Consider the following 17176-nt stretch of genomic DNA (forward strand, 5'->3'; position numbering starts at 1 on the left):
TTTGAGGGTGCAGTGAGCTGTGATCATGCCCCACTGCACTCTAGCTCAGCAACAGAGTGAGACCTTGTCTCAAAAAAGAAAAGAAGAGCAAAACTCAGCACCATGGAAACACTGCAAACGCACAAGGCACCCTACGAATAGGAGCTGTATTCTCTGGCTTACAGAGGAGAGATATACACAGGCCATATGTCTGCAGAAACAGGAGCTCATTAAAATCTGAGATAGATAAAATACTAGAATACAATATTTCAAAAATAACATACTCAAAAAATGCAAAATCCAGAACCCAAAAAAGAAAAGATTGGTAGATGTTAATAAAAAATAAAAATGTTAAATATTCCAAAAAAACTATGAACCAGGTAAAAAAGTCTTTGCAACAGATACTATAAACAAAATCAATTTCCCTATTAGATAAAGAGTTTCTATGAATCAATAGTAAAAAGACCAACAGCCCTGTAGACTAATGGACGAAGAATATAAACAGGTAATGCGCAGAACAGGAACTAGAATGGCTTATAGTACAAAGGTCAAAATGTTTCACATGCTATCTTAGCAAGAATGTGGAGAAACAGGCTCTCAGAAACTGCTTGTAGGTCAAAGTACAAATTAATCTATCCTCTGTGGAAGGCAATTTGGTAATATCTATCAGAGTTACAATTCTATACAGTTTTGACCCAGCAAATCTGCTCTTGGGTATTTATACCTCAGTCCTACTCACACATGCAAATTGTGTGTGTAGGTGTATGCACAAGTCTCGCTCTGCTGCCCAGGCTAGAGTACAGAGGCGTCATTATAGCTCACAGCAACCTCAAACTCCTAGGTTCACGGGATCCTGAGTAGCTGACACTACAGGTGTGTGCCACCATGCCCGGCCAGTGCAAGCTCTCTTGCTGCTGAGTGGTAGCCCACTGTGGAGACGTACCACACTTCGTTTACTCATTCACCAGCTGAGGAACACTGGATTGTTTCCAGTTTGGGACTATCATGAATAATGCTGCTGTCAGCATTCTCATGTGCGTTTTTTCATTTGTCTTTGGAGGCTTCTGAGCCAGCTCCTAAGATGTTCTGTGCCACCTGGCTAACTTCATAAAACAAAGACAGACTTTCTTAAGATTCTTACTATCCCAGCCTCTTGCATGCCACATACTTGGTTTTGCATTTGTTTTCCTTTCCCTGCAGCATTCAGAAAGTCTGAGAAGTAAGCTGAGTGCCATAGCTGGGTGGTTAAAGCACTGGCCTTGCAAACCAAGGGTCATGAATTTGATCCTCACTTGGACCTGATTTAAAAAAAAAAAAAAAAAAAATGCTGAGAAGGAGTGTGCCTGTGTGCCACAGGTCTCATTTCCCACTTGGCTGATAGTGGCCTTGCTTGCTGGTTTTGGCTTCCTTTAAGTCTTTACATTCCCTGTCACCTTTTTTCTCAGTATTCATAAGGTTAATGCAAAAGGCAAAAATAAACAGATGCTAATCAGCTGGTGATAAATCTACTTAGGTACTTGGAATATCTTTCTACTCTCCCCCCCGTGTTTTCTACAACATTTTTTTCCCAAAGGATACAGGAAAATGTATACTCATTGTAAAAAAAAAAAAAATCAAGCATAGGAGTTGCTGAATAACAGGTACACAATTTCCATTTTGCAATATGAAAAGAGGTCTCTAGATGAGTGGAAATGATGGTTCACAACAATCTGAATGTGCTTAATGCACTGAAGGGCATACCCAGAAAGCGTTAAGAGAGCAAATTTTGTGTGTATTTTATTCTAATCAAAATTAATTTTTTTTTTAAATCAAACATAAAAAGGAATTATTTAGAGTAAAAGCAGAAAATAGTTCCTTACTGTGATCTTTGTCCTAATAGGCAGCCATAGTTAATGGCTTCAATACTAGCCATCCTTGCAGACTTTTTCACACACTTTCATAAACACATTTGGGAATAGATTTTCAAGATTTTGTATTCCCTATGCAAATAGGATCACTTATTTGCTCTGTCCCTTACTTCTTTTTCCTTTGTAATGCCTTGTGGCTGTCTTTCATGTCAATATATATAAGTTTGACTCACTTTTTTAATCACTGCAAAATAATCTCAAAAAAATCTCCTATAACCGCAGTTTATCAGAACCCAGGTATGATGAACATTCTTGGAAAAGTTTCTTTGATGAGTTCTTGCATTTCTTTAGAATAGTAACTCTAGATGTGCTTATCAAATGGCAAAAGAATACTGAAAGATACTGCCAAATTGCCTTCCTACTAACCACATCTGTGAAATTACTAATACTCCCACATCCTCACCAGTATCAACCATTTTTCAATTCTTATCCTTTGGGAGAATATGATAGGAAAATAGAAATTATGTTATCTTGTTTCAGTTTAAATTATTTATCAGTGATGTTAGGCATCTTTTCCAATGTTTATATGGCCATTTTGGTTTCTATAAATTACCTGTTTATATATTTGCCCAAAATTTATTGAACTATTTATATTTATTTATTTACTGAATTATATATATTTTATATCATTTATATTGTTTATAGGAGCACTTTGTATGTGATGGATATTATCTTTTATATTTATTATAAATATTTCAATTTCTGTCTTGTAAAATTATAACCTACTTTAGGAAATGTATTACCATTAAAAATGTTTAATTTTAGGGCGGCACCTGTGGCTCAAAGGGGTAGGGCGCTGGTCCCATATGCCAGAGGTGGCGGGTTCAAAACCCAGCCCCAGCCAAAAACCACAAAAAAAAAAAAGTTTAATTTTAGGTTATCAAGTCCATCTTATGCATTATAACTTCTAGACCTCCTTTCTTGCTCAGAAAGGCTTTTCCTATTTAAAAATTATACAAATTATAGAATTATCTCATCTTTCCTCCTAATAATAGTTTTAGATTTTGTGTTTAGATTTTCTATAACAGTTTTTGAGATGTGATACATATGTACAATTAATATGTACAGTTGAGTAGTTTTTAATATAGTCACAGATTTTTGCAACCGTCATCACTACCTAATTTTAGAATATTTTCATCATCCCAGTAAGAAATTCATATATACCCGTTAATGATCACTCCTCAATTCCCTCCAACCTTCCCAGCCCTGGGCAACGATCAGCCTATTTTCTGTCTCTATTGATTTGCCTATTCTGGACATTTCACATAAGTGAAATTGTCTACAAATTTGTATTTTGTGACTAGTTTCTTTCTCTTAGCATAGTATTTTCAAAGTTCATCCACATTGTAGTATGTATCCATATTTCATTTCTTTGTATTGCCAACGAATATTCCATTGTATGAATATACTGCATTCATGCATCAATCAGTGAACATTTGGACTACTTCCACCTTTGTCTATTATAAATAATGCTGCTATGAACATTCATGTACAAGTTTGAAATTATTTTAACCATTTTTAGATGGACAATTCAGCAACATTAAGTACATTCACAGTGTACAGCTGTTAGCACTGTCCATTTCTAGAACTTTCTCATCATATCAAACGGAAATTCTATACACATTAAATAATAATTCCTGGTCCCCTCCTCCCTTCAGCTCCTGGTAGCCTCTATTCTCCTTCCTGTCTCTGTGACTGTCGTATAAGTGAAATTCATAAAATGTTTGCCCTTTTGTGTCTGACTTATTTCACTTAGACTTTCATAATGTCTTCAAGATTCATCCATACTGTATCATGTATCAGAATTTCATTTCTTTTGAAGACTGAATAGTATTTCATGTGTGTGCATGCCACTTTTATTAATATTTATTCATCTGTTGCTGGACATTTGAATTGTTTCTACCTTTTGGCTATTTTGAATATCGTTGCTGTGAACATTGGTGTACAATGAGTGCCTGCTTTCAATTTGTTTGGGTGTCTATCTAGGAGTAGGAATTGCTGGATGATATCCCAGGCTTAATTTTTTTAAGAACTACCAAACTCCATAGACCCTGCACCATTTTTCATTGACCAGTGCTAATTAATTGGTTCCACATTTCTCACATCCTCACCAGCCCTGACTATTATGTGCATTTTAGATCAGAGCCATTGTAGTAGGGGTGAAATAGTATTTCCTTGTGGTTCACATTCTTATGTTTACATGCTTTAATTCATTTTGAATGGTGCAAAGTTGTTTTTTGTTGTTTGTATTTATTTCAACAGGTAACACATTTTCGGCACTGTACATAGTATTAAATTCTTTCTTCCTCTTACTGTAATAAAATGCTATTTTTATTTCATATTAAGTTTATATAAATATGTAATTCTGTTTCTAGATAATGCTTTATTGACACTTTGTCAATTGCTATACCAATGCCATGCTATTTTAAGTACTGCAGCCTTGTAATGTGTTTTAATGTCTGGGAGGACAAATGCCTACCCAGACTTTGTTCTTCTTTTTCAATTTATTGGCAGTATTTAAACATTGTCTGTTCCAGATCTTGACTTAAGACTCAACTTGTATGAAGTTCCATGAAAAAATTCCTATCAGATTTTGCTTGTGATTAAACTGAATTTGCAGATTGGCTTGGGGAATCCCTTCCCCTTTACATGTAAACTATTTTCACTGTCTACATGTAGAAGTGTCATAAAAGAGAGAGAAAATAATGGAATCTAAATGGTTTAAAAGAAACAGCAGCAGCTCTGAAAAATATTTGGGAAAGAAAATTCTGAATTCGGGAGTAAAATGAGGTGGGGAAGTCGCCTGAGAGAGGCATTCCCTTCAGCACCTGAACTAAAGTTTATTGCATCTGGTTAATAGAGAATGGCCTCAGTTATTACCAACTTTTTGTATTGTAGAATATAAATATACCCCTCCCTACGCATGCACATGTTTTTTTCTCTAGTATGATGCTGTCCGAATAAACCAACTCTATGAACAAGCCAGGTGGGCCATTCTCTTAGAGGAAATCGACTGCACGGAGGAAGAAATGTTGATCTTTGCAGCACTACAGGTATGGGAAACTCAGTATCTTTTCTCTGGAAGGAAACAAACCAAGTTCTCTATACTTAAAGTTTGTATTCTTCAAACTGCTTTAATTCTTTGAAGAAAGAGCCAAAAATAAGGAGAGTGAATTTAAATTTAAATTGCTCATTGTAATCCATGTTTGAGGCATTCATCTCTCAATTCTTATCTCTTCCCTGCTGCAGTAGTGATGGGGAAGAACCAGCTGTGAACATGACTAACCATGTACATCACAATGATTCCCATTCTCCCAGGAGACTGAATATTCCAAGGGAATTGTCTTCAAGGAAGAAATGGCTAATGGATTCGTTTGTGTTTATACAATACCTAAAATCTCTGTTTTCATTTTAGTATCACATTAGCAAACTATCACTGTCTGCCGAAATACAAGATTTTACAAATGACTCCGAGGTTGATGAAGTGGAAGCAGCACTTTCTAATTTGGAAGTGACCCTGGAAGGTGGAAAAGCAGATAACACACTGGTATGAACTTTTCTGATAACCCAAAATTGTATCTTTGCTCTAATTGATTGACAAGTAGAGATGGACCTTTTTTGTTAAAAATAAGAGAATATTTCATCTGATTTTGAAAAGAAAAAAGATGCCCTTCACTTGGCAAGCTTCAACTTAGCAAGGACTCACCAGCTTTTCTGAGAGCGGCTCTGTTAGGGACTATACTTTGTTTCTACTAATGACAATACTTTTGTATTTCTTCTTAGGGATAAGTTGGCACAGGGTGAGGGAAAGGCTACAGAGAGCTCCACTTCACTGGCATGAAATGGGGAATTGGTCCCTTAACTTATATGTGGCTGCATGGCACACCTGTGAGAATAGAGAAAATGTTTGACAGATCTGACATCTTATTATCTATTTATATACTTTGTCATACATTTCACTGGAGGGCCATTTTGCCCTCGGTGAAAGAGGCGAGGGCCTTTTGCTGGGACATCGTAAAAAGTTTTTAAAACTTTTGACTGTAGGAAATAAATAAAAACTCTCCAGCAAAACATAAAGAAACAAAAATTTAAACTGTTTAATCATCTCTTTCTCCTTATCTGTGAAATGTGGCTAAATGTCAGCTTTATAACTGGAATGCCTCTCCTGTTTAATTCACTCATTCGGTGCCACCCTTTTGTTTAACTTCTTTAGTCATAGGAGTAATTATTAATGTAATCACATTGAATCAGAGAGGTGGGTCCTCATAATTGGATCTAACTAATACTATATAAGAATGAGTCACTCTATTCTTATGACTTCAAAGGGTCTTCTCTTATCATGACATGTTTTATTGTTTTATTTATTTATTTATTTTTTGTTAAGAGACAGAGTCTCACTTTGTCGCCCTTGGTAGAGTGCCATAGTGTCACAGCTTACAACAACCTCCAGCTCTTGGGCTTAGGCGATTTTCTTGCCTCAGCCTCCCAAGTAGCTGGGACTACAGGCGCCCGCCACAACGCTTGGCTATTTTTTGTTGCAGTTTGGCCGGGGCCGGGTTCGAACCTGCCACCCTCAGTATATGGGGCCCGTGCCCTGCTCACTGAGCCACAGGTGCCTCCTAATGACATGTTTTAAAATAGGAAATTGGTATCATACAAGAACAAATACCAACTAAATGCCAAGACGCTTGAGCCCCAGGAAACTAGAGTACTCTTTTGCCTACTTTCCTGAATAAATACAACAGGAAAGTGATTCTTCTTAAAATAAATGAAAAATCCCCTCTTTCCTCTTTCAGTATTTTTACGTGGCACTAAGTAAATAACAGGCTCTTCAGGTTGGAAGTGGACAGCAACCTGCATTGCAGATGAACTTTGAACGAGGTTCCTTCTCCAAGTTTAATCAGTGACCCAGATGTAGCTAGAGTTACCCACTCTTGTGTAAAACTCATAAAATATTTTGTTGATACACAAAAGTGGTCATTTCTAAGTCAAACATTTAACTTGTATGGTAGGTACAGGGAATGTTGGTCAACTTCTTTAATCTCTTTTTCTGTTTCATTTTTATGATCTGTGATGCACACAGAGAAGTGAAAGACACATAAATTCACAGCTTAACAAATTAGTATTCAAGTATCACCCAAGTCACCACCCAAATCAACAACTAGCCACCTCAGGAGCCCCTACGTGTGCCCTATTCCCCTACCCGCAAGGGAACTACTAGAAAGGTGGCTAATGTAGCAAAGTAACTGAGTTTTTCATTGTATTTAATTAGAACTAGTTCAAATTTAAACAGTCACATGTGACAAATGCACGTTCAGAGTATAGGTACCACTTCTGAAGTTTCTGCTTATGAAATGTTATCTGTTTTCCTTAGGAGGACATTACTGATATCCCTCAGCTTGCAGATTATCTCCAATTATTTAGGTAAGTAACTTCTAAGGAGAGAAGGAGCTCCTTATAACAAAGCCCTACAGGTAAAGTGCACAGGAGTTTAAAGTCCGCATCCAGGAGGCAGGTTCATGGTCAGAGGTAAGAGCGTGGGCTTTGGCATCAGGCAATGGATTGGATCTGAGCTCCGCCACACTCACTAGCTGGGTAACCAGTTTTTATGTCTCTGAACCTCAGTTTTCCAGTCTAAAATAGGACTATGCCTCTTGTTGGGTTTGTTGGGAGGATTAGGTAAAATAATGCATATGAAGCATTTAGCATGTTGTCTGGTTCATAGCACGTGCTCAGTCTATGGTGATGTAAACATGGCCACTGTCAGCAATAATGAACATATATCTTCCAGACTGGAGTTTCTGTTAGGGTCTGTCTAGGACACTCAGGACTCTGACAGCATTTGAAGGCTCTTTTATAGTTTAAAAATGACTTGTCAAAAACTAATAATAATAAAATAAAAATAAAAATGACTTGTCTCCAAAACTTTGATCCTAGGTTTACAGAGGGGAGTAGTCACCTCAGATAATCTACTTTTGCCTGTTTCTGTTTCGGTGCTTCTGATAAATTCCCTACTCACCTCAGGTTGACCTAAAACTGCTAATAAAGCAGAGAGGGTTTTTTTCCCTTAGAAAGAAAGGACTGCCACCTTTGTAATGGTGCCAAGGTGTGGAGGGATGAAAGAAACAAAAGCCTTTGAAGCTCTATCAGTTCCTTATGTCACTTTATGGTCTGTTGACTTTTCTAAACCCAGCACTTCACTGGGGCAATTAGCTTTAAAAGAAACAGGGTTGCCTTTGTTAACACATGAAGGCAAAGAAAGAATTGGAAAGCATAAACAGTGAATCAGGTATAAATGAGAAATAAGGGTCTAAAGGTAATGACAATAGTTGTCACTAGGTTTCTGGAAGTTGTTTTTTTTTTAATGTGATTATAGAATATAGTCTCCAACAATAGAGTCATTCATTTAACTTCTGTGGCATAAACATTAATAATTGTAGGCTGGGTGAGGTAGCTCACACCTGTAATCCTAGCACTTGGGGAGGCCAAGGCAAGTAGATTGCCTGAGCTCAGGAGTTAGAGACCAGCCTGAGCAAGAGTGAGACCCTGTTTCTATTAAATAAAGAAAACCTAGCTGGGCATTGTGGCGGGCGCCGGTAGTCTCAGCTACTTGGGAGGCTGAGGCAGGAGAACTGCTCAAGCCCGTGAGTTTGTTTGAAGTTGCTATGAACTATGATGCCATGACACTCTGCCCAAGGCAACAGAGTGAGACACTATCTAAAAAAAAAGTTAATTAATAAAATAAATAATAATTGTAACTACAGTTGACTCAAATTGTTATAGTCAGAGCTACACACAAAAAGTAACAATTTGAGTCCACAAATATATCTTTTTCCTTTACTTTTTTTTTTTTTTTTTTTGAGATAGAATCTCACTGTTTCACCCCTGGTAGAGTGCCATGGCATCATCATAGCTCACAGCAACCTCAAATCCCTGGGCTCAAGCGATTCTCTTGCCTCAGCCTCCCAAGTAGCTGGGACCACAGGCCCCCACCACAATGCTGGACTTGTTTTTCTATTTTTAGTAGAGACAGTGTCTCATCTCAAACTCCTGAGCTCAGGTGATCCACCCACCTCAAAGTATTCCTAATTGTTCTACAGAGAAATGTGGTTGCCATATATTCTGTATAGAGAAAATCAAGCATTTTATAAACCAAGTGGTGACATCCTCCTATAGAAGTTTTCAATGAAAAAGCACATCACTTATGCTACTCTGAACTTTTGGTGTGACTGTTATATTCAGACTTACAAAACTGTCCTCATATTTGGCCAATAGAACCTTTATCTACCAAAGATCTCAAACCATTGAATTTAAAATATATTTCATGAACAGAAGAAATAAAGGAAGGGACGAGAGAAAGAGTAGGAGAGGGAAGGAAGCAAGATGGGAGACTGACCTCCGACAGACCCTTCATTTCCCTGGGCCTTCTTTCTTCATTGATACAAGAGGATTGGACTAGACCTTCTATTACAGAGAAGTACCATATTCTTTTCTAAACAAAATTTGTTACACTTGCTATACAAATAGTGGACTTCAGTTGCTGATAGCATGGCATCATCTCTGATGCCAACCCACAGTCTTGCTATAAATATGTATGAATGCTGGATTAAATAAAGATAAAAGAATTATAGGTACAAAATTGATCATGAAGTAAAACAGAAATTCAGACTTGCAGGAATTAGAGAGGAAACTTTGTCCTACAGGGGAAGCCTCAACTGCACAAAACAATTTGGGGCAAGGACATAGGTTCTTATGGCTTGAAGCTGGGATGTTAATTGATATGTCGGGGCAGGAGAAGGAGTGTTAAGGCCTTTGTAATGCAGCAGGCCAGAACTGAAGCTCACCTAAGGGTGAAAACTTGCAAGCACCGCCTTCTCTGTTTAAGGGGGAATAGAAAAACTACCTATCAGCAAGGGAAACCAATAAGGAAGTTCATCTTTGCATTGGATTTTGTGCAGAAATAAAAATTCTCTCCTGAGAAATCAGAGCCAAGGCTGCGCCACACACAGGTGTGGATGTAAATTTAAATGAAATGTATGGGAATGTTATATGGGAATCTTGAAAAAGTAAAATGGAAACTGGTCTAGGACCAGTTTCTTGGACCTTCCTTGCGTAGGAAGTCTTGGCAAATGTAGTTGCAAAAATACTTAGAGGGAAATATCCACACCCAAGAATGTGTGGGCCTTTTGGAGAAAACAAAAACACCCTAAAAAAATGTGCTCATAGTAAAAATTATTAACCATGTGAGTTAATGAATCACGTGAGGTATATAGATCAGCACACAAGAGTATTAGCAGTTTCATTTATTTTAAGTGATCATACAATATGAAGAAACCATAAAGTGAGTATGTTTAGAATCATTGAGTAAATTAAAAATAAAAATTATAATAAGAGAGAACAAGCAATATCAAAAATGAATAAATGGAAATTCTGGAAGTAAAAAATATAGTCATAGAAATTTAAAATTTATTAGATACATTAAACATTGAGTTAAAAAAAACACAAAGAGGGAACTCAAGAAGATAGAAATGAAAAATGTCATCTAGATGGAATGAGAAGATCCAAAGTACATTGACTAGGCATTCCAGAAGAAAACATTCAGAAAAGAATGCTTGAGAATTTTTTTATAATTGTTGAAGACAAAATCTTTAAATTCACTAATTGCAAAGAAAATAATTCAATTTAAATGCACATCTTGTTGGTAAGGCCAAACATTGGTAGGAGAAAGTCTTTAAAATCAAAAAATTTTCCCACAACAATTATGCAGGAAGCAGACCTCTATTTGACAGCAAATACAGCTTGGAAAATAATACAGAAAATTCAAAGAGAAGGAGACCATCAATCTAGAATTTTATGCCCAACCAGTCTTCCAAGAGGCTACTTTTTGCTAATCCCTAAATATAAACCTGACTAGATACAGTCCTACCAGTACAGTACATAGCTAACATAAACAATGATTTATGCCAAACTATAAGATGTACCCAATGTTGGAGAGACTACTTAGGAATAAATAAAATGACAGACCACACATAAAATTCATTCACTGAGTCATTTATGGACACCAGTATAGCAAAGAAGTTCCAGTCACATATACAGTGTTCTACAAGAGTTATCAGTGTGACTCATTTTATAAACAAGACTCTTAAAATGTAGAAGAATATTTATAATACTTCATAGAGAGACTATAAGTAATCGTGAAAATCTTTGATTCCATAGTAAAGTTCATTGTGTTTTCTTTTTCTTTATTTTTTTTTTTTTATTGTTGGGGATTCATTGAGGGTACAATAAGCCAGGTTACACTGATTGCAATTGTTAGGCAAAGTCCCTCTTGCAATCATGTCTTGCCCCCATAAAGTGTGAAACACACCAAGGCCGCACCACCCTCCCTCCGTCCCTCTTTCTGCTTTGTCTCCCCCCAATAACCTTAATTGTCATTAATTGTCCTCATATCAAAATTGAGTACATAGGATTCATGCTTCTCCATTCTTGTGATGCTTTACTAAGAATAATGTCTTCCGCTTCCATCCAGGTTAATACAAAGGATGTAAAGTCTCTATTTTTTTTAATAGCTGAATAGTATTCCGTGGTATACATATACCACAGCTTGTTAATCCATTCCTGCGTTGGTGGGCATTTAGGCTGTTTCCACATTTTGGCGATTGTAAATTGAGCTGCAAGAAACAGTCTAGTACAAGTGTCTTTATGATAAAAGGATTTTTTTCCTTCTGGGTAGATGCCCAATAACGGGATTGCAATATCAAATGGGAGGTCTAGCTTGAGTGCTTTGAGGTTTCTCCATACTTCCTTCCAGAAAGGTTGTACTAGTTTGCAGTCCCACCAGCAGTGTAAAAGTGTTCCCTTCTCTCCACATCCACACCAGCATCTGCAGTTTTGAGATTTTGTGATGTGGGCCATTCTCACTGGGGTTAGATGATATCCCAGGGTTGTTTTGATTTGCATTTCTCTAATATATAGAGATGATGAACATTTTTTCATCTGTTTCTTAGCCATTCGTCTGTCATCTTTAGAGAAGGTTCTATTCATGTCTCTTGTCCATTGCTATATGGGATTGTTGGCTTTTTTCATGTGGATTAATTTGAGTTCTCTATAGATCCTAGTTATCAAGCTTTTGTCTGATTGAAAATATGCAAATATCCTTTCCCATTGTGTAGGTTGTCTCTTTGCTGTGGTGGTTGTCTCCTTAGCTGTACAGAAGCTTTTCAGTTTAATGAAATCCCATTTGCTTATTTTTGTTGTTGTTGCAATTGCCATGATGGTCTTCTTCATGAAGTCTTTCCCCAGGCCAATATCTTCCAGTGTTTTTCCTATGCTTTCTTTGAGGATTTTTATTGTTTTATGCCTTAAATTTAAGTCCTTTATCCATCTTGAATTAATTTTTGTGAGTGGGGAAATGTATGGGTCCAGTTTCAGTCTTTTACATGTAGATATCAAGTTCTCCCAACACCATTTATTGAACAGGGAGTCTTTCCCCCAAGGTATGTTCTTGTTTGGTTTATCAAAGATTAGGTGGTTGTAAGATGTTAGTTTCATTTCTTGGTTTTCTATTCGATCCCAAGTGTCTATGTCTCTATTTTTGTGCCAGTACCATGCTGCCTTGACCAATATGGCTTTGTAGTACAGACTAAAATCTGGTATGCTGATGCCCCCAGCTTTATTTTTATTACTAAGAACTGCCTTAGCTATATGGGGTTTTTTCTGTTTCCATACAAAACGCAGAATCATTTTTTCCAAATCTTGAAAGTACGATGTTGGTATTTTGTTAGGAATGGCATTGAATAGCTAGATTGCTTTGGGAAGTATAGACATTTTAACAATGTTGATTCTTCCCGTCCATGAGCATGGTGTGTTCTTCCATTTGTTAATATCCTCTGCTATTTCCTTTCTGAGAATTTCATAATTTTCTTTATAGAGGTCCTTCACCTCCTTCATTAGGTATATTCCTAGGTATTTTATTTTCTTTGAAACTATGGTGAAGGGAGTTGTGTCCTTAATTAGCTTCTCATCTTCACTGTTATTGGTGTATATAAAGGCTACTGATTTGTGGACATTGATTTTATATCCGGAAACATTACTGTATTTTTTGATGGCTTCTAGGAGTCTTGTGGTTGAGTCTTTGGGATTCTCTAAGTATAAGATCATGTCGTCAGCAAAGAGGGAGAGTTTGACCTCCTCTGCTCCCATTTGGATTCCCTATATTTCCTTGTGTTGCCTAATTGTATTGAACTTCCAGCACTATGTTGAATAGTAAAGGTGACAGAGGACAACCTTGTCTCGTTCCAGTTCTAAAAGGAAAAGCTTTCCATTTTACTCCATTTAGTAAAATACTAGCTGTGGGTTTGTCATAGATAGCTTCAATCAGTTTTAGAAATGTGCCACCTATGCCTATACTGTTAAGTGTTCTAATTAGAAAAGGATGCTGGATTTTATCAAATGCTTTTTCTGCATCTATTGAGAGGATCATGTGATCTTTATTTTTGCCTCTGTTAATATGGTAGATAATGTTCATGGACTTGCGTATGTTAAACCAGACTTGCATCCCTGGGATGAAACCTACTTGATCATGATGAATGACTTTTTTGATGATAAGCTGTAATCGATTGGCTAGGATTTTGTTGAGAATTTTTGCATCTATATTCATGAGTGAGATTGGTCTGAAATTCTTCTTTTTGATTGGGTCTTTTCCTGGTTTTGGTATCAGGGATGTTTGCTTCATAGAATGTGTTGGGGAAGATTCCTTCTTCCTTAATTTTTTTGGAATAATTTCTGCAGTACAGGAATAAGCTTTTTTTTGAAAGTTTGATTGAATTCTGCTGTGAAGCCTTCTGGACCAGGGCATTTTTTTGTTGGAAGCTTTTTTACTGTTTCTTTAATCTCAGTGCATGAAATTGTCTGTTCAAGAGCTCTATTTCTTTCTGGCTAAGTCTAGGGAGAGGGCGTGATTCCAAGTATTGATCCAGGGGACGGAGACAAGATGGCTGACTGAAGCCAGCTTTCCACAGAGGCTCCTGTCCAGAAGGAGAGTTAAAGGACAGAAATTTAGCAAGTAACCTGGTGGATTAGAGCTGCACCAAGAGAGAAGGTTGAAGAATGCACATCAACCCCGCTGAGACGAGGTGCAACACCAAGGATACAAACAAAATGTACTAAATCCATCACCATGAGGGAGTCCCCTCCCCCATGAAAACAGCTCAGAGTGTCCCACAAACAAACAAGCATAGTTCAAAGGTCCTCCCACTACACTCCACGGGAGAGACCCTCTAAAAACTGGACCTACCTCCCCTACCAGGGTGCCACGGCGTTCTCCTGCCAGGCATAATACTGTATAAAACAGTATATGTTCTCCATCTGCAATTCTGAGCTCCAAGCACTCCCCTCCACTCTCACTCTGAGGTCTGGAGGCCGGTCCCCAAGGTCCAGATTCTTGGGTGATTTCTCCAGGGGTGTGGACACGGCCTAGACTGCAGCTGGTCAGTGCTGATTCTGCGGCACAGGAGTGAGTAGAGGGCAGTCGGCTGAGAGGGAAACACACTGGAGCAGTGGTGCCCCGAGGCGCAGAGCAGCAGCTGTTTTGGGCAACAATAGGGCTCACTCCCAGATATCCCGAAGCCACAACCCCTGACTCCCTGGGCAACCAGAGGAGGCCGAGCATCTTCTCAGGTGGCAGCCACCATGGAACAGATCTGGGATTGAAACGCAGGCCCCGTGAGTAAAGGGTTTGCCTGAGGTGGTACCAGCCTGGGTGGAGCACAGGGATTAGAAAACGCACGCACAGAGCCAGGAAATTCCCAGGCCGGGGCTGACCCAGAGGACCCCTTCACTGAGCCTAAGACGCACCCAGCCCTAAGGGGATCATCACCCTATAGACAAAGGAAGGCAGGAGGCTAGAACTGATAGCTCTCCGAATACAAACCTGCAGGAGAATAGACAGGGTCTGAGGCACAGGTTCTGGGTACTCGAAACAGCTTCTCTTCTGCAGGGGAATTTAGCAGGGACAGAAACAAATTCCTGCAAAGTTGTTCTGTTCTGTTCTGTCAGTAACATCAATCAGGGGCAGCGCTGGAACTGAGTGAACACCCCCAGCCTACATCAAGTGCCTAAGGTTGTCAGGCGCCACCTCCCCCTGCTGGACAGAGGCAGAGCACAGCGGCCTGGCTGAGCAGATATAGATTTCCTTGCGATTCAGGCAGGTAAAAACCCCTGGAGTATCTGTTCACTGGAGGCAACTGGGTCACAGCCCTGCGGGGCTATCAGTGACTGGGTATGACAGAGGTGCAAGATGGGTAAGGAGGCATCAACCTTCCCATACTAATCTATTTCCTGGGTGGGTCCTTCTGACTTCACAGACCACTGGAGCAAATCATATATGAGTTGTCACCAGACCCCTGCGATCCAGTTGCCAGAGACCTTTTAAACTCTCCCACCTGAGACAGGTGTTGACTGAGACAATTGATTTGGACTTTCTGACTGAGCCAATCGCCGGGGACTATTCAGGTGGTGCCCTGGGTGTGTGGTTTTAGGAAGGTTTGATTTTCTTTTTTCAATTGGTGCCTGTGAGGGGCGGGGTGACTTAATTGATGGTATTTCTCCACAGCTAAGGCATCAACCCGGAGTAACTGTTTCACTAGGGTCGGACAGAGATGAGATGAAAACAAGACAGAGCCACTTAGCCCCACCACACCAGACAGGTCCCCAGTTTCTCAGGCCATAGCACTGTACAGGTCCTCGACAAAGCTCCAGGGGAAAAAATCAAACAGTGTAAAATAATGATGGGGCGGAATCAGCGGAAAAACTCTGGTAACATGAATAACCAGAATAGATCAACCCCCCCCAAGGAAAGATATGGCAGATGTAACTGAATATCCCATTCATAAACAACTGCACAAGATGTCAGAAATCGAATTCAGAATTTGGATTGCAAAGAAGATTAATAAAATAGAGGAAAATTTGGAATTAGAAATTAGTTGAGCCATTCAGAAGTTGGAATTAGAAATTCGAGGAAAAGTTCAAAAGTTGTCTCAAGAATTTAACAAATTTAAAGACAAAACCACCAAAGATTTTGATGCACTGAAGCAAGAATTTGCAGCCCTCAAAGATCTGAAAAATACAGTGGAATCCCCGAGTAACAGAGTGGAGCAAGCAGAAGAAAGGATTTCTGACATTGAAGACAAAGACTTTGAACACTCCCAAACTCTTTTTTTTTTTTTTTTTTTTTGTAGAGACAGAGTCTCACTTTATGGCCCTCGGTAGAGTGCCGTGGCCTCACACAGCTCACAGCAACCTCCAACTCCTGGGCTTAAGCGATTCTCTTGCCTCAGCCTCCCGAGTAGCTGGGACCTCAGGCACCCGCCACAATGCCCGGCTATTTTTTGGTTGCAGTTTGGCCGGGGCCGGGTTTGAACCTGCCACCCTCGGTATATGGGGCCGGCGCCTTACTGACTGAGCCACAGGCACCGCCCCGAACACTCCCAAACTCTTAAAGAGGAGGAGAAATGGAAGGCAAAAACGGATCATTCTCTCAGAGAACTCTGGGATAATTCGATGAAAACTAATATCCACCTCATTGGAATCCCTGAAAGTGAAGCAGTGTCCTTGCAAGGCACAGAGGCCCTTCTGCAGGAAATTATGAAAGAGAATTTTCCAGAAATGCCAAGAGATTCTGAAATTCAGATAGCAGACAGTTTCAGAACCCCAGCACGACTCAATCCGGACAAGAAATTTTCCAGGCATATCATAATTAACTTCACTAAAGTTAATATGAAGGAGAAAATTCTGAAAGCAGCCAGATGTAAGAAATCCATTACCTACAAAGGGAAAAATATTAGAATGACTGCAGATCTCTCTGCTGAAACTTTTCAAGCCAGAAGAGGGTGGTCATGGACTTTTAATCTCCTAAAGCAAAATAACTTTCAACCCTGGATCTTGTATCCAGCTAAACTGAGTTTCATTTATGATGGAGAAATTAAATTCTTTAATGACATTCATATGTTGAAGAAATTTGCCATAACCAAACCAGCTCTTCAGGATATTCTCAGACCTATCCTCCATAATGACCAGCTCAATCCTCTATCATAAAAGTAAACTCACTCAGAAACTTTTGATCAAACTCCAACTTCCACACTGGCGAAAGGATTAAAAATGTCCACTTGATTTTGGAAAAACTGGATACCCAAAATTTTACCAGACTTATCAATATTTTCCATTAATGTGAACGGCTTAAACTGTCCTCTAAAGAGGCACAGGTTAGCTGACTGGATACAAAAACTCAAGCC

General features: G+C 38.9%; 1 protein-coding gene across 1 annotated transcript in view; it reads left to right on the forward strand.

The window, feature by feature from the left end:
• Window positions 1–17176, forward strand: part of FERMT1 (FERM domain containing kindlin 1) — a 63993-nt gene that overhangs the window by 19303 nt on the left and 27514 nt on the right. Inside the window, exons 7-9 of the mRNA XM_053574552.1 lie at window positions 4832–4939; window positions 5302–5433; window positions 7261–7310. Coding sequence (XP_053430527.1) covers window positions 4832–4939; window positions 5302–5433; window positions 7261–7310 — 290 coding nt within the window. The remainder of the gene's footprint in view (window positions 1–4831; window positions 4940–5301; window positions 5434–7260; window positions 7311–17176) is intronic.

Source organism: Nycticebus coucang, chromosome 21 (genome assembly GCF_027406575.1).
Source record: "Nycticebus coucang isolate mNycCou1 chromosome 21, mNycCou1.pri, whole genome shotgun sequence".
NCBI classification, from domain to species: domain Eukaryota; kingdom Metazoa; phylum Chordata; class Mammalia; order Primates; family Lorisidae; genus Nycticebus; species Nycticebus coucang.